At 28.2% G+C, this 27,971-nt stretch overlaps 2 protein-coding genes and 2 long non-coding RNA genes across 4 annotated transcripts; 3 read left to right on the top strand and 1 right to left on the bottom strand.

Annotated features, from left to right (window-relative positions):
* The first annotated feature begins 3,239 nt into the window (after positions 1–3,239).
* Positions 3,240–3,982, top strand: LOC138339574 (uncharacterized). Its single transcript, XR_011212418.1, has 3 exons — positions 3,240–3,341; positions 3,547–3,688; positions 3,762–3,982. It is a non-coding gene; the product is annotated as an uncharacterized lncRNA (long non-coding RNA).
* Positions 3,983–7,101: 3,119 nt separating this feature from the next.
* Positions 7,102–10,386, bottom strand: LOC101245816 (uncharacterized). Its single transcript, XM_004250425.5, has 3 exons — positions 9,046–10,386; positions 7,833–7,987; positions 7,102–7,736 (listed from the first exon to the last, which is right to left on the bottom strand). Exons 1-3 carry the CDS (start codon positions 9,605–9,607, stop codon positions 7,473–7,475), a joined length of 981 nt encoding a protein of 326 aa, XP_004250473.1. The 5' UTR covers positions 9,608–10,386; the 3' UTR covers positions 7,102–7,472.
* Positions 10,387–13,968: 3,582 nt separating this feature from the next.
* LOC101264989 (probable small nuclear ribonucleoprotein G) lies at positions 13,969–16,969 on the top strand. Its single transcript, XM_004249908.5, has 4 exons — positions 13,969–14,263; positions 14,383–14,405; positions 16,417–16,538; positions 16,654–16,969. Exons 1-4 carry the CDS (start codon positions 14,229–14,231, stop codon positions 16,717–16,719), a joined length of 246 nt encoding a protein of 81 aa, XP_004249956.2. The 5' UTR covers positions 13,969–14,228; the 3' UTR covers positions 16,720–16,969.
* Positions 16,970–25,257: 8,288 nt separating this feature from the next.
* LOC138339568 (uncharacterized) lies at positions 25,258–26,061 on the top strand. The gene is made up of 2 exons (XR_011212413.1): positions 25,258–25,537; positions 25,830–26,061. It is a non-coding gene; the product is annotated as an uncharacterized lncRNA (long non-coding RNA).
* The last annotated feature ends 1,910 nt before the right edge of the window (positions 26,062–27,971 follow it).

Raw genomic sequence — 27,971 nt, 5'->3', positions numbered from 1 at the left:
TACGTATATCATGTATTTGAACACGCACAACAATTATCACTTAGCCATGACTAATTAATATAATCACAAATCACTTTATCACTAAATAGAATTCATCATGATGTATGATTAACTAATTAATCATGATGTTATTACTTATAAAAGGAAATAATTGAAAACCTTCCTTTTAGTACAAAAAAAAAGTTAAAAATTCAGGGCTGTATATATATATATATATATATATATATATATTTTTTTTTTTTTTGCTTTAAGTTTTACTTAGAAGTTCCTATATACTATCAATATTATTTTATCTATAATAGAAGATATATTTATTTTTTGACCTACAATAGAAGATTTATTTCCATTTTTCTAATGTTTAATTTGCGCAATACATTAGCTACAGCAGGATATTTTGATCTACTATAGAAGATTCTTAATTTTTAGTAATATTTATTATTTATATTAGTATGTATATTTTTTGATCTATATATGTTTTCCACTTTTAAAAAAAGTAATCCATTAATGATTGCAAGATTAATTAATTGCATTTACCTTTTAAGTGACACAATAAGAAATTATAAATTCTAAATCTCTTTTTTTTTATTATTATTTGCAATTTCACTTTGAGAAATATAATAATTCCCAAATAAGAATTGAGAATGAAGAATACAAGTCCTAATCAAAGCCTTTTCATGGTTTATATGATTTTCTTGCTTGTTTCATTCTATGGTAAAGTATATAATATCCCTTTTCTCATATTTCTTATTTTGCATTTATTATTTTAGAATATTTTTAGAATTTTGATATTTCAATTAAAATATTATCATGTGTATACATGAGCGGAGTTTCATGTACCTACTTTTTTATATTTCGGATGTTCTTAGTAAAAATCTTGATTTCGCTATTAATAAAGGAGTAAGGAGAATTTTTTGTCAGCATTATTATTTTAAAACGAAAAAATAAAAAAAATCTAACACTGTTAAAAAAAAAAAGTAAATGTACAAATAAAACATGTAAGTTCATTTACCCTACTATACCTTTTCTAAAATAAAATAATGTATTTTTTTCCATGATTTTTTTTTTGTTTGAAATATATTTAAAAATAACTTTATTAAAAAATAATACTAATACAAAGTATTATTTAGGAGACTTGGTGACATCCACTAATAATACAAAAAAAATAAAATTCATAGGAATATTGATTCAAATTACTTATTAACCAGTTTTTGGTGTAGTTTCTTTAACTTTCATGAAGGTTGATCAAAAAATAATTTATGGGTTAATAAACCTACTTTAATTTCTTCTTTCTTGTTTATTTTTTTTTATATTTTGAACTTTCTAAATATCATCTTACGAATCGACTTCAATTGCTTTATAACAAGTGTTTCTTTTTTTTTTAAAGTACTTTACCTATTTTGAATATACTACATGCAGCGATACGAACTAATCATGCATCGAGGTAAAGGAAGATGATAATATTCAAGAATTTCAAGATGATCGTAAGACGAACCGCGTTAAACCTGGCTTAATGTGTAAAGAAGGCAGTATACATATAAATCAAGGTCCAGGAGGTACACTTCCTAGTGGCATTCCATTGTATGTTGTTATAATACAAAATATGTGTGTGGCAAAAAGTTGTGGTAATATTCACATGACATGTGGTTGGTTTAGCTCAGCAAGATTGATAAACCCTAAGATTTTTAGGAGACTTAGTGAGAATGATTGTCTTGTCAATGATGGGAAGCCTCTAGGACCTGGATCATCAATCACTTTTGCATATGCTAATACCTTCCCATATCATATTGCTGTTAAGTCTGTTACATGTAATTAAAATAAACTTATGTATCGATTTGCGATTCGATTATAGTCTTTCTTAATAAGAGGAGATGGAGAGAAGTTTGATTTATATAGTCGAATTGACGTGTCTGATGATTGATTTATTGTACTAGGTATGGTTTTATATGATTAAATGAAGGTTTTTCTTGTGTACTTATGTTGATGGCTTTTTTTTTTTGGGTATTTTTGGGGTATGGTATTAAAGTATATTTTATTCGCTTTTACTTGATATGTTTCGCTTTTAAAGCTACCTTTCTTTGAGAGACAGAATTATGACTCACGGAAGCGGTATATAAGTGCCTTATGCGGGAAATCCAGCCAAATGACTACAGGATCATCGATCTACTCTACTTCAATTATTAATTTAATATTAAATAGTCATAAAAAAATTATACGAAAAGTATTACAAAATGTGATTAAAAATATGATTAGTCCAATATTATTTTTAAAATGTTGATTAAAATTTAAATAATTTTGCTCTCGAGAAAACAAAATATGACAATAAGCTATATAGAAAGAAGTTTGTCAAAGAGGCAACCTAAATGTTTACTATTGTCGCATGTTAAAGATTGTTATTGGTTTAGGGCGTTTAAATTGACTCATTTCAAAGTGTTTTAAGTTTTTAAAATAATTTTTAAATACTTTTGAAGTGCTTGAATAAATCAAATATAAATTCTAAGTTTTAAGTTGAAGTAATAAAAAATATGACTTATACGTTAAGAACTACCATTCAATTCAAATAGTCTCTTATTATTTTCTTATGTTGTATAATATCAGACCGAAAAGAAAAACTTTCAATAAAATTATATCTTTATCATTTTTAGACATGATTATAATAATTTGGACTCTTCTTTATGCGCTATAAAGTTTACCATTATTTATTTATCAAAAGTAACAAATCCACTTACCTCGTGAAATTTAATAACAAAATTATATTTTTACCATTTTTAAACATATGATTATAATGACTCCTTTTTGTGCTATAATGTTTATCATTATTTATTCATATAAAAAAAAATCTCACTTGCCTCATGAAATTTAGTAACAAAATTATACTTTTACTATTTCTAAATATATGATTAAAATTTGGACTCCATTTTGAGCTATAATTAATACTTACCATTATTTATTTCAAAAAAAAATAAAAAGGAATCTCACTTACCTCATGAAATTTAATTAAAAAATTATACTTTTACTATTTCTAAACAATATGATTAATAATAATATGGACTCTTTTTTTATATGGTATAATGTTTGCCATTGTTTATTTACCAAAAAAAACTGGCTTACCTTAAGAAATTTGGTAACAAAATTTATTATTTTTTTCCATTTTGTAACATATGATTATAATAATGTTGACTTCTACATTTGGTAAGAACCAAGTTTACCACTATTTAAAGGGGGGTTTTCATCTTGTAAATAAAATCAAGTGATATAGCAAACTAAAATAAATCAAATTTCTTTTATTCTTATTTTACTGCAAATTTTCATATGATGGCTTCACCTGATCGTGACATTGAAAAGTGAGTTTCTTTTTTTGTTTTTTCCTCCAATTATAAAGTAATAGAAATTACTAACAAAATGCATCGATCTATTTTTAAAAAATTTGTACTTAGCTATTTTTTTTTATTTTTTTTACAATCAATTTATTATTAAATAGAATTATCAAACTTGTGTGTAATATATTATTAGATATAATCTTATGAATCTTTTATGCATGATGCTCAGATCTTATATGAAGGCCACGGAAGAGTTCTTTAAACTTAAGCTTGAAAGTGAAAAATTGGAAAATCATAAATTGAAGAAAGAAATTTGCTCTTCTTGCTTTAACAAGAAGATGCGTGAGCTTGATGTTCAGTTGGAAATAATGGTCAGTATTATAATATCGATATATATTATTTAAATTTTTTAAAATATTAATTTTTTTTATTTTTTTTTTGTAGAAAGAGAAGTTGTCTCACCTTTCTCTTCAAATTTGGTGGAGTGCACTACAAAAGAGGGACTTGGGAAAATAAAGTATTTGAAGATGTCTCTATAAGAACAATTTTACTTTGATAATTAAGTTGAATAAATTCTAGTGGTACTTTGGTTATCATTTTCTGATTATATAATGTATTGTCATTTTATCTTATCTCAATGAAATCTATTTAATGTTTTCTTGAAATTATTGTGTATCTTTAATTAAAAAATATAAAAATGAAAATGATATAAAATGCATTATATAATAGAATGTTAGAACAAAACAATAGATGCTTGTTTGAGCACATATAACTATCAAAATAAATAAATAAATATAAAATTAGTAAACACAATTTTTTAATAGTTTCTTTTTGATATAAATATTTATGTCAAAACAATTTTTTTAACAGTTTCTTTTTTATTTATAATATTCTAATATATTCGCAAAAAAATAATCGACTAACGTAATACACGAGTAGTAATAAACAAGTTAAAATTCAAGCCTCTATATATTTTGGGACAAGTATACGTTAAATTGGTTTTCTTTCTATTTATTAATAATAACAAAAGTCACATTGATATGTTCATTATATTATTTCTATGTTCTTCTTTTTTATTTAGTTTTTATGTTTCACTTGATGCCTTCTAAATTTAATTAAATTTATATTATTAAATAAAATTCTCGAATTACATTGTTAGATGATTGATTTATTGCATTAGGTATGTTTTATAGGATTAATTAAAGGTTTTGATTAATCAGGCTTCTTTTTTACTACTCTTTGTGTATGATATTTAGTATTCCCTCATAATTTTTTACTTGACATATTTAGTTTTTTTATTAAGAGTTGATTTAAATAAGATAAATTTTAACATTTTAAAATTAATGTTTAGACACTCAAAAAATTGTACGGAAAATTGTACGAAATGTGATTAAAAAATATAATTATTCTCATATTATTTTCAAAATATTGATTAAAATTTATAATTTAACTCTCGAAAAATAAAATATGACAAATTAAAATAACGATGGAAATGCTATATAGAAAGAAGTTTGTCAAAGAGGCAACCTAAATGTTAACTATTGTTGTTTAGGATCGGTTTTGAATTGAGTTATTTCAAGTGTTTTTAGTTAAAATAATTTTTAAATACATTTAAAGTGTTTAAAATATTAAAAATATATGTATTTATTAGCACTTAATTTTAAATTAAAGTGTTAAAAGTTAATCAAAATTATAATTTGTACGTCAAAAACTAAAATTTTAAAATTTATATTTATTAGCACTTAATTTTAAATTAAAGTGTTAAAAATTAATCAAAATTATAATTTGTACGTCAAAAATAAAATTTAACCCAAATAGTTTCTTATCCTTTTCTATGTGCTTAATATTTACCACTGTTTATTTACCAATAAAAAAATTACTTTACCTCATGAAATTCAACAACAAAATTATATTTTTACCATTTATAGACATGTGATTATTGATAATATGGGCTCCTTTTTTATGTGATATAATATTTATCATTGTTTATTTACCAAAATTAAAAATCTCATCTACCACTATAGTAACAAAATTATATCTTTACCATTTATAACATATGATTATAAAATGGACTTCTTCTTTCTCTATAATGTTTACCATTATTTTTTTATTTAAAAAAAAAAAACAAAATCTCACTTACTTCATGAAATTTAGTAACAAAATTATATATTTACCATTTTTAAATATATGATTATAATATGGACTTTTTTTTTTCTATAATGTTTACCATTAATTTTTTTATCAAAAAATAATAATAAAATCTCATTTATTCATGAAATTTAGTAACAAAATTATACTTATACTATTTCTGAACAATATATTGTAATAATATGGACTTAATTTTTTATGTGCTATAATATTTATCAAAAATAATCTAGCTTACCTCATGAAATTTAGTAACAAAATTATTTTTTTACCATTTTATAACATATGATTATAATAATATATTGACTTCTACACTTGGTAAGTTGGTAAGAACCAAGTTCACCACTATTTAAAGGGCTTTTTCCATCTTGTGAATAGCATAATTACAATAAAATAAACTTTTTAAATCTTATTTTAATTCAAATTTCTACCCAATGGCTTCAACTGATCATGATTTTGAAAAGTGAGTTTGGTATTTTTGTTATTCTTATTTATATGTCGTTAAATATTATTTTGTATGTTAATATATTGGATAACTATTTATTCTATAATCTTATGAGATTTTTATGGTGCTTAAATCTCGTAGGGAGATTCAAGAGGAATTTCAAAAGATTACGCTTAAAATTGATATACTGAATAATAATATGATGAATGGAATACTTTGCTCTTCTTGCTATGTCAAGTATATGCGCAAGGAATGCCAAGTTGAGAATACTGGTTAGTATTATATTATCGATGTATATAATTTAAATTCTTTAAACTATTGACTTTATGTCTTTCTTTTTTTTTGCAGCATGAAAAATGGAGTGTAATTTTGATCGAAAAAGCGATAAATACATGAAGAGTATTTGGGCCTTAAAAAAAAAAAACTTTGAAGATCTCTCAATAAGGACAATTTTAGTTTTGATAATTAAGATTAAGAAATTTTAGTTGTACTTTAGTGCTCATTTTCTGATTTATGATGTGTTATCATTTTATCTTTATCAATGAAATTTATTACTTTAAAATCGTTATTTTATTCTTAATAAAATGATTTGTAGTCCGACAATTGATCAAGAGGTTTTAGACCACTAATTTCAATAAAAAAGAAAAGAATTTCTTAAAATTTATGTCAATAGTTAAATGGTATCACATAAATTAAGAAAGAGAGTAATTCTTTTTCCAGTCCCCTAAGATTATACGATCTATGAACATGTCTGAACTTAAACTTATAGCTTATACGCCAAAAATCATAAACTAAGATATCTAACTTACGTTTTTAACTTCTTTTGCTATATTTTGACTTTAAAATGAGAGTTTAAAACTCTTTTTTAATTGTATTCAAACACTACCAAATCGTTTAAAAGTTATTTTGCGTTAAAAGCACTTAAAACAAGCGAATCCAAACAAGCTCTAAATGGAAAAGATGCAACTTAACTTTGAAGTGAAGAATAACAAAGGAAAAAGAAGGCAAAAAAGTACAATACAAAAGAAGAAGCAATATGCTTATCCACAATACAATATTCTCTTTTTCTCTCCCAAAGCTAAAGACATTAAAGTTATGATATACAAGTAACTTTTGATGAACATGGACAAAAGCATACATGACATCAAAATCTTTCTTTTTTTTAAACATAAAAGCAACAACATTCCACATGGATTACCTCCAAATTATTTACATTAACAAAGTAGTAAATTCAAAGTAACATCCATCAAAGCTTGTCTCTTTGATGTTTTCACTATGTACATATCATATTGTATTATAACTAGCTAAAGTGTACTAAAGTAAAAGAAAGAAAAATATAGCAAAAACTAAAAGTGGAAAGAACATAAGGCAACCAATCCTCCCTTTTGCTTTGAGTATCTGCCTTGTGAAAGAAACAACAAAAAGGTAACAATGGTTCTTAAAGAACATAAAAGAAGAGCAAAGCAATTACAAGTGATGATAGCATCAAGTGCTCTACTTTAAGCGCGAAGCTGGACTAGACTCAACGATTAGTTTCTTGATCATTTGAGTGATTGTTGTATGGATTATACAGCCTTATCAGTGATTAATCGGAGCATTGTAGACACTCGGTTTTGGTCACTGCACCTAGAAAGCATGTCTAAGTAATGCATGGCATCTGGAGGGAGGAGGCCTTCCATAAAGAAACGGAACAGATGCGAGTGTGTCCCGTGCATGACATCCAAACACTGGTCTAGGACTTTATCCTGTTGTGCTTTACTCAATTCAGCTGCCTCCATCAGTGGCAGTAGATTCTTCTCCTCTTCTTCAAAGTGTTTCTTGCTATGCTCCTGGATTAGATAGCCACATTTCAGAAGGATTTGGTGGACTAACATCTATCGGAATCCTCACAAGTGATGTTATAATGAATGCAGAATGTACGTTACCTTTAAGGTTTTGAGTCGAGTAGAAAGGTTACAGAGGGCATCTTGGTAGGCAGGATGCCCTGAATCAAGAACTCCTATAGATTTGATATCTTCTTTAATACCATTCATCATAGGAAGGTCCCTTGCATGCTCCTCATTTGCAGCTTTAGACAGTCCTGAATTATAGCCCACTAAAGGTCAATATATCGCGGCAAAACAACAGATTACCAGATCAGCATGCATTCGGAGAATCAACTAACGTCAGACACACTAAGTACTAAAGCAAGAACATAGCCCCCTATAAGTAAATTAATAAGCTAAACGTTCTTGTTGATCAGTCGCTGACTATCCTCGAAAATCTGATTTTGTTCAAACATACATTAGAGCAACAGTTCCACCATGAAGATAAATCAATCTAATAAAATGATTTTGTTCTGCATTTCACCTTTCTGAATCCATTGAGGATCAATCGATCTTGTAAGTTAGTACCAACTAAATTTATTGCAAAAGCTGCTATATTTGACTCTGTCGTTGTAACCCCGTTTCCATTTCCATATATCTTTCATAAAACAGGCACATCATATATAGAATTAATCATAATTCATAACAAAGAGACATTTTTCAAGCATAAGGTCACTAGCTCGAATAACGGAGAAGACTTGTGGTTGCTTTATGAGCTAAAACTAGTCTACTTAAAATAGCTAATCCTCTTAGTATTGAGCCAAAAATTCAATAAGTCCCAAACAAGCCCCAGACACAGGAAGAAACACCAATACAATCCAACAACCAGCAGTACATAACTCAATATTTCTGCGCGTCCAACTACACAACAACATACACAATGAAATCGCACAAGTAGGATCTGGGGAGGGTAGAGTAGAGTTTACACAGACCTCACTCCTACCTTGGTAGGTAGCTTCATTGTTTCCAATAGATCCTCGACTCAAGAAAAAGCATATCAAAGCAGATTAGAAAAAGAAATAACCGAAAGGAAGAAGTCATGGCAAAGCATTCTAAGGTAGGCAGTTGCTGTAATCGAACAACAAAAACTACAACAGAATTAACACTAGCACTACTAATATGGAAGGATAGGAAACGCAACGCACTGCTACGTACAGGCATAGTTAGTTGATTGATAAAAAGCTTTACTTGATTCACAGTTAATCAATGGAGCTAAGCTAACAAACAAATTATCTTCACTATATGCTCAGCAATCTGATAAAACAAAATTTACCTCTATCAGCTTTTTCCAAGATTTGAAAGACAACTCTTTCTTCCATTTGAGCATGTTCAAGCATTAGCTCCAGCAACTGTGAATAGCCTCTAGCAAACTTCCTCACCTCCATTCGTGGAGTCCCCATTGCCGGATCACCTCGTGCTTTACCTCCACGAGCCGCCAAGTCCTCCGCCCACCTCCCCATTCTCTCCAAATGCCACATTATACTCCTATGCTGCAAAATAACCAACCACACAACAAACGGTGTCGTTTCATCATACCACCCACCAATACTCCCCGTCAACAGCTTCGGCTCCGGAAACTTCATATCCAAGTAACGCAGCACGGAATCAACAGACCCAGTAACGGAATCCGATTTATACTCCACCGCCGGCGATTGGTGGGTATCAGAGGGGACGAAATTGACTGTCACCGGCTTGTAAAGCAGAGCACATCGAATGTAATAAGTCGTAACACTATTCGGATTTCCATACAGCTTCACTGCCGGATATTTCTTCAGCACATCGGCCGGCGCAATCTCCGATGCCGACTTCCTCGATACCCCCAAACAATTCCCCATTTACCCAAATCGTATAAAAATCAAAATACAACTATCTTAATACAAAAAAACAACAACTGGGTTTTCGATTCTTCTCTTGAAATGATGAAAAAAGAACATGGGTTTTTCTGGGTTTTTGAAATTAAGCAATATTATATTCCCCGTTTACACAAAACGAAGAAATACAGAGATTCCTTATCCACTTGAGAACGAAAAAGAAAAAGAAGAAGAGTTAAATGGAAGAAATTCACAAGGGACACAATGAAAACAGAGGAAGTTTACGACTATACGGTACACCCATTAACCCCCCCAAAAAAAAACAAGTGAAAGGGAAAAATCTAGATCAAGCTTAAATGTGCATAGTAATGGAGGAAATACAGAGTATTATGTATTGATTATTGAATTTTCTTTGAGTTTTTAGGGTATGGGGATGTGTGCAGAGTGAGAAAAATTGAGTATTATTATACTGTGTGATTCAACAATGGCAGTTTGATGAAGAAGATAAAGAGTTATCGAACGAGAAATTAGGTGCCAATTGGAGAGACGCTCCTTTGGGACCGGACGGCTCTGTTTTGTTTGGTGATTCAGCTTAACGTCTTTTATTTTGACTTAAACCGAATTTCCTTCGATTAGTAATGGGTTCGGTTAAAATGGAATTTCGGTTGAGTTGGATAGGATTTAGAGGATAACGAGCGGGGATTCAATTGAATATTCGTTTTATTAGGTGACGTGTTATGGGTTTACGCCTCAAGAGAGGAAAAAATTTAATTTCGTTTAATTAGTAAGGGGGTTGATTAAAAAGGGATTTCAGTTGAGTTGAGTTGGATTAATATGATTCTCGGCGAATTTAGAAGGTAGCCATCGAGTAGTTCGTCCGAACCTTCTTGAGGAAAAAATTATATGATATATACGTAAAGTATTTTTAAATATTTATTTATATATATTTTGGATTTTATTAGTATAAAATTAGAGAATGGGTTATAAATTAACTAGCATGGGGGTTTAATTTGATGGCACAATAGACTAATATTAGTTATTTTATCACTAGAGATTTCTTTGGAATTTTATAAATTTATTTACACTTTTTTTTAATAACTAATTATTTAATTACTTATTTTTGTAAATTGACAATAATATGAAATAGCTATTTTTAATAATATAGACGTGTAATACGAAATCACGTAATATAAAAAAGAGGAATAACATACTATTGAGTTTTCCCTCACGTAAAATCATATCAAATGAAACAATAAAAATTGTGATTGAGTGGTATAAGTATCCATTTATCATTAATCAAGAGGTGTCAAATTTGAGTCCCCTTGATACAGAGTCAGAGAACGCTCTACCCTTAACGTAAAAGTTTTCAACACTATCCAAAGTTAGTCGAGCTCCTATATAATTACCGAATATCAAAGAAAAAATGTATTCAAACAAATAGGTTGGTAAACATAAATAAATGAAGACCTAAAAAGTAAATGAGCATATTAAATGCATAATTATGGAGAGTAGGAGACAGCAGCAAAATTTTACTCAACAAGCTTCTTCTTCAAAGTTTTTTTGGTAGCAATAATATCTATGCATTTATGACAATAAATTTGTAGATGTCTTTTTATTAATTAATAAAGATAAATATAAACTTAGCAAATTAAGTATTTTAGGTTATTGGTGTAAAAAATTATTATAACTAGAATTATACGAGTCCAAATAGGACATAAAATATATATATGTTTGGTAACATACTAACATTTAGTTTATACATTTTGTGATATAAACTATATTTGGATTAAGGTGGAATTAATTGTTGTTTTTGTTGTTGTTTTCTCTAGTTTTTTATGTATTAATCCAAGTTATAATATATAGTAATATATGATTTATTATTGTCTTTGAGTTTGTAATATATGATGGGACATGTGGTTAGTGACTAAACATGATGTAACGTTTGAGATCTATATTCACAAGATAGACTAATAAAATTTAGCGGGTAATTAGTTTACAAATTTTAAAATTAAATCATGTTAAAAAGGGTTGAAAATGATATACTACAATATATTTATTATTATTATATAATAAGTACTTAAATGGTTTGAAATCATTGATGGGACATTGTACTTTGTCTTCATGGTTTGAATTATTTAGATACTTAAATATATGATACGTATATAATTTATGTTTATGTTAATATACAATCGAGTGTAAGAATTAGATATACATAACGTAAAAGAATATCTTAAACGAGACATTATTACTAGGACATGAAGTTAATACATGTATTATTTTATTACTCTCTATCAAACGATTATATATATATATATATACACGTCCGTCATGACAAAAATAATAAGAAAAGAAAAATGATTATTACATAGTTTTCAAATGAATAATGCATGAGAGTGACGATTCCAATACTTTATTTTGGTGGGTTTGTTAAGAAATGATTATTATGTGTGATGAAAGTATGTTGATTACGCATTCCAAATAATCATGGCAATGTGGCTTATGGCTTATATAAAAATTGATGGAATATATATCAAATAAAAATTCAAACCCCACTCGTTTTTTACATCAAATCATATTAGGTAATTATGAAAATTAAAATATAGTCACCAATAGGATTATGAATTAAGATATGCTATGCATCAGTTTAATATAAATATCAAATTTAGAGTAAATATTTATTATCGGTATCGTACATTTCATATCTTATTTTATTTGAAGTATATATGAATTCATGAATGTCTGAACTTCAATAAATATTCTTACAATTTGAGTCGATAAATATTTAAACACCATGAATCATAATTCATGGAGTTTCCACTGAAGTTTTAAATACCTACACAAAGTTTCAAACTCGATCTATACTGTGTGTTAATTATCTTATTTTATTTGTCCACAAATTATGTTCGTGTTACATAATATATATCTATTTCTTTATCATATTTTAATCGATGACTAAATATTAACGAGCGATTTGAAAATAGTCGATCCGAAATAATTTTTACAACTAACCGTTTGAAGGAGCGCCCTCTAATGCAATAATGGAACGACAATAATATGGTGCAAATTATCAAGATGATGGGTGGAAGAAAAATGTCGGATTTAGTAATAACTAGAATTTTTATTTTGAATCAATAATAAAGAACAACTTTTAAAGATTTGAAAGATAAAAAAATTGGTGGATAATACAGACAAGATATAAATTAATATACTATCAATAAAGAAATTATTTTTATTAATTTAATTGTGGATTGTCAAAGCGTATGCAACACTTATAATGAAATTTGAACATGCAACTAGATCTTATAAATGGATCTTAGACTTACCTAAATGATTTATATCGAGACAGAGTTAGAATTTGAATTTGCTGAAATCAAATACTCATCTTAATTAATTATCTTACGCAAATTAAAAGAGATAAGAATTTTGACTAAAATAGTAAATAAGGACCAAGTAATGTATGACAAAATCAATCAGTTCAAAAGAATAATAAGTCGAGCTTTACTACGTGTATCAAACATTGGATGAAAACAATTAATATATGAATCGAGATGTCGATCAATCGAGAAATGGTTCCATTTCATGAACCTTCGCCAATTAAATCCAGCAAGTGAAGGCCCATTAAAAGCCCATTTCCAGTCTCGGTCCAGTAAGGAATGTTGGGTAAGTTTTAAAATGTAACCTATGATAATTTTGAAAAATAGCCACTTTAGGCCTTAAGGGGGTAATGGAATATCAGTCCCTATTTTATAATAAATTGATACTTGCCACATTTTAAATAGTAAAAGATATTTCGATAATAATATCTCAACTTTATACGGTTATTTTTTTTGATAAATGACAGAAATCTCACATTGAAATTCTCTTATTACCATTATACCCTATTTGTTTTATAAATTCCCTAAATCCCTCATTTCCACACTTTATATTAACGTATCATCGCATCAGATTAATGTATTTCGCGCATCAGATTAATATATCTCGACCATCAGATTAGTGTATCATGTATAAAATGTAATGTATCTTACTTAACGATTAATGTATCTCGCGCATCAGATTATGTATCAGTGCTTATATTATTGTATCAGTTTGCGAGACTTTTGTAACTTAAAATTTATAAGGGACAAATGGTAATTTTACATCAAAAGTATGTGATTTCTATCTTTTGCCCCCTTTTTTTTACAAATAAAAGTTTCTTTTTCTTCTCAAATTCCATGACACTTAAAAGAAATTTCTCTCATAAAAATTGAATATCAAGAAAAACAACTTAAAAATGCATAGCAAATATGTCAATATTATAACAAAATGACATCAATATTGACCAATAACCTTTTTTTTTTAGTTTCTAACTCGATATTTATATTGAAAATTTAACTGAATTTGAATTCGAGCTGAAAAATTCCATCTTAGAAAATATAAAATATCCTAAAAAAGCAACTCGATATCCTAGGCAGCTCGAACCCGAGACTTTTCGATAAATTTAAAATTACCAACCTAACCCTCAGTTGGTTTTGGCCACAAATAAAAAGCGGACTGAAGTTAAAACATTTTGAGTCCCGACTGCGCAGCAAAGGTACAAAACTTCTTCCATTTTTCATCTTCATCTTCATCTTCTCCGGCAAGTGAGCAAAAGGTAAAACTCTCAAGGATGAGCAGGACGGGTCAACCTCCGGATCTCAAAAAGTATGTTGTACCTCTAATCGAGCTTAGCTTCTGAGTTTCATATTTTTTTTTTCCTTTTTTTTCGATGTGTATATGCAGATTTCTCATTCGTTTTCGATTTTTGGTTTTGTTTTGTATAGGTATATGGACAAGCAGCTTCAAAGTAAGTTAACGATGCTTTATGTTTCTATGTTTTTTTTAATTGCTTTCTGTGGTTGGTTAATTTGTTTTTGCTGCAATTTTCTTAGGGTTTAAGGCTTATTAGTTAGTAAAACTGTATGCTTGTATGTTTTTGTGCTTTATGTGGAGGGTTGATTTGGTTTTGCTGCAATTTGTTTAGGGTTTAAGTGTTTTTTGTAAGGAATTTAGGGTTTCTCAGTTAGTAATGCTTTACACCTCAGGGTGTGAGGTGTGGCCTAGTGATTAATGATGTGGTTGAGAGTCATGAGGTCTATTGTTTAAATTCCAGCAGAGACAAAAAACACTAGTTAATCTCAGTCATCTGTTTGAGCTTTGATGGATAGAGTTGCCGATTACTTGTTGCAGATGGGAGGTGGTAGGTGTGCCGTGGAATTAGTCGAGGTGCACGACCCGTACACTACCGTCATAAAAAATAAATAAATCAGCTAGTGCTTAGTTTGTTTTTGCTGCAATAATTTAGGGTTTAAGAATTTATTTTTGTGTGCTTTCTGTATTCTTCCACTGCTTACATTTCTCCGTGCAAAATTGCTAGTTATCAGAGTCTGTTAGTGATTTTTATCTAGGTTCAAAGGTAAAGGAAGTTGTGTTTGCTGGCAAGTGATATATTCTCGTCCACTTCCTCATTATCAACAGAGAAAATTAAGTTCGCTAAGTAATGCATAACCAGCCACAATCAAAAGTCATTATTGTTAGACTATTAAGAGCTGAATATTTTTTGACCTTATACTCTTGCTCTGACGTTATCGTATCATTTACCACGCTCTCTGTATTTCCCATCTGTCAATCACATCCCTGTTTTATATTTCCTTTTAATGCAAGGCTCAAGTCTGAGCGGCTTAAACTGCAATTTACAGTACCTCGTGGTCATCATGCAACTCAAAACCTTTTCATGAATGTTTCCTTTGTCGTTGCATGCTTTTGCTGCAGCAATTTCTTTTGCAATGTGTGGGGTTAAAAAAAAATCGTGTGTGTGTGTGTGCAACTTTTTTCCAAGCATAGACGCCCCTAGACTTGAACAACTCCTTTTTGTTTTTTTTGGTAAATAAGCAGTTTTACTACAAAAGTGAACATTGGATATCAAAAAAATCCAGAGCTAGGCATCCCCAGCCTGGTAAAGCATCTAATACTATGGAAACATCCTACTATCCTTCAAAATCGAGGAATGTTCAGTATAGCAGCCTAAGGATAATAATATTTCAACTGAGCCAGTATTCTAGATAGCCTTGCTTTCGTTACTCCTCTACTGTAAATATCCTGGACTATCATTCTAGAGAGGGCTTCAGGACTTCTGCCTTTTGATTGGATGATTCACAGGTTTCCTTTCTTGCCATATGTAATATACTCCTGCTGCTAGTGTCATCAGCATAAACTTCAGCTTGTGCACCCTTACCTTTGCAGTTAGTACTTGCCCATCTTGCCATCCCTTGCCAGCCAACTTCCTCAAAGTCTTAATAAGCTTTAATGATTTTATGGACCACCTAAAAAGCTTTCTTTGGTTGCACACCCCATTATGTACCTTGCTTCCCATAATAAATATGTACCCACTGTATCCATAATCTGTCTTGTTTATGGCATAAGTTCCAGAACATTTTGCTAATGTCAGCCATGTTACATGCTAGCAGATCAAGTATATTCAGCCTTTCAGCTGATTTTAGACAGCATAATTTGTCCCAGGAAATCAGCGCTTTCCTTGATGTCTCTATCCCTCCTATCCATAAGAGAACCTCCTACAACACCTTCAGTACATAACTAAAACAAAGGGGGAAGACATTTTATGAAGCTGTAAGTGCATCTCTTGCATTAACCTTCCGTGCTGGACTGCATAGAATTTCTTTTTAGTGCAGTCTGAATGAAGGGTGTTTTCTTTTAAAAAAATGCCTATAGATAGTGTTTTATAATTTTACATTCCTCTGTTAATTGCCGTTTGATGTTGCTACCAAACTTTGAGTAATAATGCTGTTTATTTTTCGCAGTCAAGTTGAATGCAAACCGCTTAGTCACTGGAACTCTTCGTGGGTTTGATCAGTTCATGAATTTGGTCATTGACAACACAGTGGAAGTTAATGGCAATGATAAGAATGAAATTGGCATGGTGGTGAGTTTCTTATTCTCTCCTCCTCTCTCCCTTTACCTTGTTCCTTCACTCTGGTTCTTTGGATCTTACAGCTCTGAATATGATAGCTAATATCGCGGCAAAATTTCTCTTTCAGGTGATTCGCGGGAACAGCGTGGTGACAATTGAAGCATTGGAGCCTGTCGCTAGACCACAGCAGTAGCTCTTAACGAATCGTTGTTTATGCCCCAGATGCTGCTGCCGCTTGTTTAAAGGAACCTTAGGGAACATAAGTTTGTACCGTCAGGATTCAGTATTCGACTAGATAACAGTTAAACTTGTCAATGGATTTCTGTTTTAAGTTTGATCATCAATTCTCTCTATTCAATTAGTGCACTATGTACTAAATGCAGTTTGAACGTGTTCCTGTTTCATTTTCCTATTAAAAGGTGCACGATGTGATGTTTACTTTATATACTCTTTAGGTAAAAACACATCCTCATTCCGTCATTTGAGATTGTCACACTACGCTTACTTTACATCTCCTTGCGAGTTATTGCATATGAGCAAGTTTGCTCAGTACACACACTAACCAAATGGTAACGTCTGCGAGTTTCTGGGTTCAAATAAATATCATCTCTATGGAATGATGCTACTAGAGAGATCATTGGGTAGAAGTTCATCTTTTTATGTTATCATTAACACCTAATTAGATTAGGATTAAACAACATAAAGATAGGGTCTTGGGATGTTTTGTACCTGGAAATTTGATATAATTACAATTTTTTTAATAATTATCTTGTTAAAATAAATTTCAGATAAATAGAAACTATTTTAAAAACAATGTATATTATAAGAGTGAGTAGTGTTAGTGACAGTGGAGTGGTGGAAAGATAGAAAAGAGGAACAAATTAAACAAATAATTAAAACTCATCATTAGGGGTAAGGGTTAAATTTGCCATTGAATTATGCAAAAGGTTCAAGTATTCTAAAGTTTAAAATAATTATTTTTTAATTATTTCACTTTTAACATTATAAGATATTACGCTTCTATTGTTCATTCTGAAATAAGGATAAATTTATTTTATTTCACATAGTTTAAGAATAAATTTAACACTTACTAGTAACATTGACGGCATATTTGACCCTAACCGTTACCAACAAACGAAAAGATATATTCCCTTCCATATAATTAAGGAGCAAATTTAATTCTTTTTCCTAATTTCTATAATATTCAAACAATGCATGATTATTAAATTAGTTAATCTTAGTCAACACCACTAGATTGTGTAATGGTGACTTAATTAGTCAAAGGTCAATGTTAAGAAAATTACTGATTAGGTCATATGTTCTTTTTATGAAAATTATACACTTAACAAAAATGGAATTATTTTTTTTTCCTTTTCAATATTATATTTATAAATTCTCCTTGTAACCCACACACTATAAATTGTATAACATTGTCACTAAAAAAATTGATTTATTGTCCCCACAAGTGAGTCAAAATTAAAGCATGAATGATCCAAAAGAGTTTACTTTTAGAGTTTCCATAGAAGAGTTGAATGCTCAAGAACAAGAGTTCCTTAAGAAACAAAGGTTTATGCAACTTGTTAATGACATTGATCCCTCTTTGCAAAATCCTCCTCCTAGTGTTAATCGCAGGGTGAAAATGATAATCGACGAGACACCTGATAGGTAATCACTCAATTTTATTTCGAGTTTATACATTTTTATTGACATGTTTTTAGTCATTAAAATATAATTGTATATATACGCTTAAGACCATACGTTGCATGAATCTTTTTATATGTTTTTTTTTTGTATTTGTTACACGTCGTCATATAAAATGAAATAGAGAGTGGATTAGTTTATTTCTTCTATAATTTATCTATTGTTTCCAAATGTTGTTTTTTCTATTGATGCAGGAAAAGGAAGGACAATCACTTTGGTATGGAAGGTTCATCAAAATCTCCAAAAATAGGAAGTTGAGGCATTGATAGGATTATATTTCAAAGTATTTAGGTTTCAAAATTTTTATGACAATTTTTATTAATCTTTGTATTAATAGGATTTGTCCATGAACTACTATGTATGCATTTACAGTTTCATTTTAAATATTTATAAATATTTAGTCTCTTATCACCTTTGTTCTTTTTATAATTATTTATGCATCTCTCTGATCAAATTCGCCTACATTAAATTTACTCGTTAATAGTTGAACAAATTTGATAAATTCATCGTCGAAAATAGCTTACTATGATTTTGAGTTTGATCTTCAAAAAGATGCATGTCACTACAAAAAAAAAGGGCATGTATATATTTGCTTCATTTTTAATGGTTGGTTAGTCGATAATTTGATAGTAAATTAAATAATTATATTTATATCATTTGAGATATAAAATTCTTGACTTAAAGTTCAGTTTCATACTTTCTTTTCTGGTTGTCTCAACCTCTCGGTTATTCTACGTGACAGTTGTTTGCTTTTGAGCAAAAAAATGTCAACTCATTTGCATAGTTCATTTGATTTGTCACTTTGTTTCTAAATATTTTTTAATATTTCTTTTCTTAATCAAATCTTAACGATTAAACCGATAACCAAACTAATAACAATTATTCTCTTAATGATTCTATAACAATTTAGCATATTTACACACCAATAACCGATAAGTCAATCAATAATCAGACAGCCCAAGGATTATATCTCATGGGCAACCTAAGTATTATTTTTTTCGCTATGAACAGGCAGCCATAGGATTATAGAACTTCAAGTCAAACATATATTATTTCTTAATGTTTTTTAAATTCAAGTACAACAAACATTTTTGAATTAAAAAATAAGTATTAGAAAATAAATGTGTTCTAAAAGACAAAAATAATATATTTATCTAGAACATGGTATATTTGTGCTATTAGGTAACAATAACGATATATTTGAATCAAATTATTAAAGACAAAGACGTTTTACGATTTAGAATCAAACTATTAATTAAGGATATTTTATTCATTTCGCATAATTTTTAAGGACATTTTAAAATACTTTTTACGTAACACGTGGTACGAAGATCTTAACTATTAATGAAGGGTAGAAATATTCCATTTGTCATAGTTTATAAAAACACATATGACTAATTTCTATAATTTTTAAACAACATAGGAATATTAGGATTTTTAAAATTCGTTAAAATAGTCAATCTAGTCAATTTTTTTTATAATTTTAAACAACACATAATGAATATTATTTATTAAAATTCCTTTAAATAGTGAATCTAGTCAATACCACTAGATTATGGTGATTCTATTAGTCAAAGTCAATTAAGGAAAATTACTAATTGGTGTGTAATACTTTTTTTTTCTTTCTTTTGATATTAAATAATTAAGAAAACGAAAATCATACTATAGAGCAAGTTATATTATATTATATGATATGTTCCATCTAGTTTTCAAATGATTTTTCTAGTCCCTAAGTAGTCAATACTTAACCAAATTATAATTTTGCTAATTACATTTAATTTAATTTGCTTCAAAAACCACTTTTTACACTCTACAAATACAAACAAAAAACCAAAAAATTCAAAAGCAAATTCCCCTTGACCCCCACCCCCCCTCATTCCCCCCTATATATACAACACACTACAATTTGTAAAATCATCATCAAATTACTTTATTTTCACAATTTAGGGTCAAAATTAAGCCATGGATGAACCAAAAACATTTACTTTTAGAGAGTTCATTGCTAAGTTGAATGCTCAAGAACAAGATTTCTTTAGCAAATTAAGGGCTAAGCAATCTCTTAATGAAAATCCTCCTAATGATGATCCTAAGGTGAAAAGGGTGATTGATGAGAAACCTAACAGGTAATCACTAATCTTTGTTTTCGTTTTTTTGATATACGTAACAAATAGAATAACGCTTTTCTATGTTTGAAAATTCTGTAACATGTTTAAGATCGCAAGATATAAGGATATTCTTGAGTATGATCTGTCAAACATCGTCATATATAATCAAATTACAAATGTTGATTTTCTGTTGATGTAGGAAAAAGGAAGGTCATTAAACTTGAGGTGGAAGATTCATCAAAGGTACTTGGCAATGATAAGTGAAGTGGAAGCATTGATGTGATTGAATTTGGCAAAGTGTTTAGGTTTCAAATTAAAATTTTAGTTTGTGATAATTTTTATTAATCTTGTATTAATAGGATTTGTCCATGAACTAAATGTATGTTTTTGTAATTTCCTATAATAAAGATATATAAATGGTTCAGTTTCTTATGTATCACCTTTGTTCCTTTATTGAATTATTTTTGTATTTTACTGATTAAATCGGTCTACATTAGATTTACTGGTTAATATTTGATTGAATTCGATAGATTCGTCCTCAAAAATAATTTATAATGATTTTGAGTGAATTATTGAGATGATGTATATTGCTGCATTTAAAAAGTAACATATATTGAAATTATTTATCCCTAAAATTTTAAATTTGGGAAAATGGGAATTAAGTTGTATGTTATTGTTTAATTATAATGAATTACTTTGTTTGATATTTTCTTTTTCTATTCAAATTTAAATTAAACCATTAATACCGATCATATAATAGAAAGTCAATTATATTTATGAAACAAGTTTAATTTGATCTTTACTTAAAGAATATTAGTTATCCGTTTAATTACCTTTTACTAATCAAATATTATTTTCGGAGAAAAACAAAAACAAAAACAAAATACATGTATTCTAACTAAAGGTAGAATATTTGATTCATTAGGTATAAGAGTTAAGGGGTGTCGTGGTACGATTTGATCGATTATTTCAAAAATATTATATTCATTCACTTATTTTATTAAACATATTCAAACTTAACTTTTATCTTGAGTGTCCTTGTATAATTTTTTTTCATAAATTTCTTTAGCTCCATCTTAGAGGCACATTTTTATTCAAAAGTTCGATTTGTAAAAAAAAAAATGAAGTGCTCGATTTGTAATATAAAGTAATTTTTTTAATGTTTAATTACTATTTTTGAATTTAACCTATAAAATAATACAGAATTTGATACACTAATTAGGTTATAAATATATATATATATATTGAAACCTATAGTTTATTTAGAAAAAACCTAATAATAGACTTTGATTATTTAAGAGAAGTTTTGATACACCTAGAAAAGTTTGGCCAAGACCTAGTTATATTGGAAAAGTAAGTAGGTCTCTGAGTATACGATTTTATCTCATGATTTTAAATTACGAGATGAAATTTTAAAATTTTTTAAAAACTTAATTTGATACTATCATATCACGATTTTACATTTTTTCAATATAAAATTGACCCACAAATATATTTATATTATATTTTAGAGACTGTATAAAGAATTGGGATAACTTTAATAGTTTTCACGACTTACGGAGATTTTTATGCTTACAATAAAAATACAACTCAAAAATTCAAATGTTAAAAGTTATTTATATATTTTCATATCATAATTACTTTTTATTTAATTCAAAAAGAAGTTTGGACTATGTTAGTCAATACCACAATATTATGGTGATTTAATTAGTCAAAGGGTATGTTTAGTAAGTTATTATTTGGTGTGTAACATTACATGCAATTCATTTGGACACTTTTTCTTAAAAAAAAATAATTTATTTATTTTCTACAAAAAAATTTAGACGTAAAAATATGGAAGAATTCGCTCTTTTTTATTTTTTTATTTCTATATTATATTTATAAATTGTAAATATAAAAAAATGAGATACATATTATAAAAACAATTTAAAGAAAGAAAACATAAAATCACCTGTTATGGACACCACTATGTAGGTTTGTGAATTTTTATTTTACAAAAAACACTTAATCCATTAAATTGAATCTAATAGTATCGAATCAATTTTAGATTTTTTTTTCTTCTAAGTAAAAGTTTTTATGTAGATTTATAATCATATATAAATCTATATATCTTTGCGTAGCGAGAATATTTAGAAGCTTTTGTATATGGTGAGAGTTAGATTTTTTAGTTTTGGTTATTTACGTATTAATGTGTGGGATCCATAAATTTGATATTGAAATATATTTATTATTTATGTAAAGGATCTAGAAATATTTATTTTCATATATATATTTTTTATTAAATGGTAAATATTCATGTATCTAATTTAAAAATAGAATAGGTACATGCACGATCCCGTAATTTTAGTGACAATCACAATATTCACAGCCTTAGCAAATTAAAATTTTGTCAACTTAATTCATTAGTATACATCTCTTCAATAATTAACTCACCTTATAGTAAATCCTCCAAATACATACCAAAAAAAATTAATTTATTAGTACTCATCCCACTAAACCCCCCCCCCTATATATATACTCTACAAATTGTAATATCATCATCATCAAAATTGATTTATTGAGAGCCAAAATTGAAGTATGGCTGATGAAAAAGTGTGCACTTTTGAACAATTTGTGTCAGAGTTGAATCCCGAAGAAAAAATTGTCCTTGTTACACAATGGTATTTACAAACTCTTACTGATGAAGGTGATTCATATTTCCAAACTCCTCCTCCTAGCATTGATCCTAAGGGAAATGATGAGGTGAAAAAGGTGAATGATGAGAAAACTGATAGGTAATCACTTTCACTTTAGGTTAAATTTATGTTTAAATTATCACGTTTTCATAGTCATAAAAATGTTCTGATATATGTGTTTTCGTTTGAGATTACAAGTTCTAAGGATACTTTCGATAAGTACTAAAAATATTCTCGTTTTCTGATTTTATGTTTATCGTCAAACATTATCATATAAAATGAAACAGAAAGATACGTAACTTCATTTATATTGATGCAGGAAAGGGAAGGGCATTGCATTTGAAAAGTGAAGTGGGATGCATTGATGCTGGGATTGAATTTCAAAAGTGTTTTTAGGTTTCATTGTTTAGTTTATGACAACTTTTATTAATTCTTGTATTAATAGGATTTGTCCATGAACTAAATGTATGCTTTTATTGTTTTATTTTAAAGTTTTATGAGACATTTAGTCTCTTATCATGTTCCTTTTTAATAAAAAAACATTTCTCTTATGATCAAATCCACTTATATTAGGTTTATTATTTAATGAGATCAAATTAGATAGATTTACCTTTGGAAACAATTTACAATTATTTTTGAGTTAATGTTTAGAAGATGTATCACCACATTTAGAAAAAAAATTATATATTGAAACTATATATCTAAGTTTTAAGAAATTCATTAAGTATCTTTACTCAATTATGAACTTTTCTTTTAGAACATCACTTAATTTTAATTTTTAACTTAATACTTATTCAATTATGAGCTTTTCTCTTAAAAAATCACTCAACTATAAAAAATATATATATAAAGTCACTCTATTTATTTGATTGATTTTATCATTAAAATTTGTTGATAGTCAATTTTTATTTGAAACTAGATTTTAAAAATTAAAAAATATCTATTTAAGTATCATTTGGCCTTAGATTTGTGGATGATTAAGCAGCAGCAGTGTATCTTTTGAAATTTAGATACTGATTCTTAACACCCCCCACCCCCCCCACCCCCCACCCCAAAAAAAAACACATTACATTAATTGAAATTGTGGGTGTTTATGCATTTTAATATTGAAATTAAAATATTAAGTGAATATGTTAGTGGGTACAAGTTGACGAAAATGTGATGATTTATCACGAATTTCACCCGTTATTCTATCTCATTATATATGATAACCCATGTAATCTATATGTTTTCACTTATCTAATTTACTATCCCATTATCTTACTATTCATTGCGAGGAAAAATTTCTCACTTATAAATAGTGATATTTCTTTGTGTTATAAAAAATAAGAGATATACAAGAAAGTATGAGGTGAAAATGATGAGTAGTATTGTATTCTATTTATATTGAGATTAATGTAGTGAAAGAGAGAGTTGAGACATAAAAAAATATTCTAAATCTACAACTATATTCACTATACAAACAAGTATATTTATATATTGAAGGAAGGTGTTCTTTTTTGGAACTTTGCACTCTTAAACTAATCCAGAGTTTGAGTCGTATGACGTTGTTGGGCCGTTATATCCTGGAGGGGACAAACCAAGAGTAATACTACTGAATCGTGTAGATTATGCCATAGCGAGCTTGAGTCTCCTTAAAGAGAGTGAGATATCCGCGCCTAAAAATTTGTTTATTATTTTTGTCATTTTATTTTTAACTGTAATATTTTGTATTTGTGATATGTTATACCAACATGAATTGATTTGAAATGATAGGAAAAAAAGGGTATGCAGAGAGATTTAATTTCATTAAACATATTTTTATTTTCTTACAATTTTTTGATTGTAAATAAAAATTACATATCAACAAATTTTACAGAAAAATAATTAAATAGAAGAGTGATTTTGTAAGTAAAATTTTTATAGATTTGAGCGACTTTATGCGAAAAAAGTCCCCTAGTTGAGTGAGTTTTGGATTAAGTACCAAAGTTAAGTGATTTTGTTTAAAAACAAAAGTTGAGTGACTTTTAAAATAAAAATTAAAGTTAAGTGACCATTTGTAATATTATTTCCTATATTATATGTTCCTTAGCTTCTAATTTCCAAATGATTACTTGTCCCTAAGTATTAATTAACCACTTTACCAAATTATATTTTTGCTAATTTAATTTAATGTAATTTGCTTCATCAATTTATTAGTACTGATCCCTTAAAAAAACACTTTCAATACTCTCCAAATACAAACCAAAAACCAAAAATTCAAATGCAAATTCCCTTTGACCCCCCACCCCACCCTCCTCATTCTCCCCTATATATACATAACACTACAAATGGTAACATCATCATCAAATTGCTTTATTTTCACAAGTTAGGGTTAAAATTAAGGCATGGATGAACCAAGAAAGATTAAAGAGTTCTTGGCTGAGTTGGAGGCTCATGAACAAGATTTCTTTAGGAATTTAAGTGCTAACCATGCTACTAATGAAACCCCTCCCACCCTATATGTTTATCCTAAGGGGAATAGGGTGATTGATGTGAAACGGGCTAATAGGTAATCGCTAATCTTTGTTTTACACGTTACTCTTTTTATTTGTTCTACGTAACAAATAAAATAACGCTTTTCTATGTTTGAAAAAATTCTGTAACATGTTCAAATTATATATAGTTATAAAATGTCCTGGTACAATACATATTTAAAATCGCAAGATCTAGGTTGTTTTCTCTCTTTTTAATATTGTATCTTTCAAACATAGTCATATCTAATGAACTAGAGGGTATGTGATTTTATTTCTAAAATGATTTATATTTATTATTTACAAATATTAAATTTTCTATTGATGTAGGAAAAGGAAGTTTAGTGAATTAGATTGAGGTGGAAGATTCATCTAAGGTATTTGGCAATGGAAAGTGAAAGTGGAGGCATAGATGTGATTGAATCTCCCAAAGTGTTTAGTTTTCAAAGTTTAGTTTATGATAATTTTTATTAATCTTGTATTAATAGGATTTGTCCATGAACTAAATGTATGCTTTTATAGTTTCATTATAAAGATATAAAAATTATTCAGTTTTTCATAATTATTTTTGTATTTTTTTTTAGTTCCACCTACATTCGATTTGCTTGTTAGTCGTTGATCAGATTTGATATATTCGTCCTCTCAAATAGTTTATAATGATTTTGAGTGAATTCTTGAGATGATATATTTCCATATTTATAAAAACATATATTGAAATTGTTTATACCTAAATTTCAAAATTGGGAAAAGGAATGAAGTTGTATATTATTGTTTAATTATAATTAATTGCTTCTTAAAAGGAAATTACTAAAATCCCTAGATAAAGTAGTCATTTGACTCATCTTAAATCTCTCAATTGTGTATTTTGTTTTATATTTTCTTTTTCTATTCAAAATTAAACCGTCAGGTAGATTATTTGACCTATAGGCTATAAGATAGAAGAATTTTAGGAGTGTCGATGATACAATTTGGTCGATTATTTAGAAAGTACTATATGTTTTTCCACTTTTTTATTAAATATAATTAAATTTAAATTTTTTCAAACCGTCCTAATCATCTCGAGTTTTCTTCAGAATAAAATTTTCATAAATTTTCCGTAATTTGGGTGATATTCAAGATATTCACGACTATAGCAAATTATAATTTTATTAGCATATTTAGTCAAATTAATTCGTATATATACATCCATTCAATAATTAATTCACCTTATAGTAAATTCTCCAAATACAAACAAAAAATTAATTAATACCCCCCCCCCCCCCCCACAACCAACCAAATACACTCTACAAATTGTAATATCATCATCAAAAAGGGTCAAAATTGAAATATGGCTGATAAAGAAGTGTATATTTTTGAACAATTTGTATCAAAATTAAATTTTGAAGAAAAAAAAAAAATCTTGTCACACTATGGTATTCACAAACTCTTATTGATGAACGTTATTCATCTCCTCCTAGTTTTGAACCTAAGGATAATAGTGAGGTGTAAAACGTGAATGATAAGAAACTTGATAGGTAATCGTTCGAATTTTATGTTAAATTTATTTTTAATATTAACACGTTCTTATAGTCATAAAAATGTCATGATATATATATGTTATATTTAATATCATAAGTTTTGAGAGTGGTATTTACTAAAAATATTCTCTCTTCTTTTTTTTTTTTAATTTTATATTCGCTGTTAAAAAATTGTCATATAAAATGAAATAGAGCGTTTTTGCATTTTTATCCTGATGAAATCCACTTATATTAGGTTTATTCGTTAATGATTGATCGAATTAGATGGATAGCCTTTGGAAACAATTTACAATGATTTTGAGTTAATGTTCAAGAGGATGTATCACTCCATTTACAAAGAAATATACATTGGATTGTTTACCTAAATTTTAAAGTTGAAAAGAAAAATGAAACAAGAAAGAAAATTATAGGTCTAACCTTTCAATACTATAATGAACTGATTCTCAAAAAGGAAATTACTGACATCTATAAATTTCAAAGTAAATCGATGAATCTTTTTTATATCTAGATACACGTTTTTTGCTATTTAGATACATATTTTTTGCTATCGGACATATTAAAATAGGGAGAGAGGCAAGTACGATGCTTTGAAATTTATCAATGTATTTCAGATTTATGTAAATCACACTAGATACATGTATATGTATGTATCCGATGTGATTCATAGGAGAGTGGCTAGCGAGAGGGAGGGAGGTGAAGGTGATTTGTTTATGTATCCCAAATACATGCGAATCCACTTGGATATGGTGTCTCTAAAACACATTCCACCTAATTTTAACCTTATGTATTCCAAGATACATACATCTGGACGTAACTAGACACACTAAAATTTGATCTGATACATAATATTATCAACCTATGTGTATCTAAGTAATTAGCTTCTAAACTCTAGTGAAATTTCGATAAGTTACCCTTCTTTGATTACTACTTAGTTAATATATAATTAGAGCCGTCT

This window comes from Solanum lycopersicum, chromosome 11, assembly GCF_036512215.1.
Source record: "Solanum lycopersicum chromosome 11, SLM_r2.1".
Lineage (NCBI taxonomy): Eukaryota > Viridiplantae > Streptophyta > Magnoliopsida > Solanales > Solanaceae > Solanum > Solanum lycopersicum.
The sequence above is the reverse complement of the archived record's forward strand: the minus strand, read 5'-3'. Positions and strand labels throughout refer to the sequence as shown.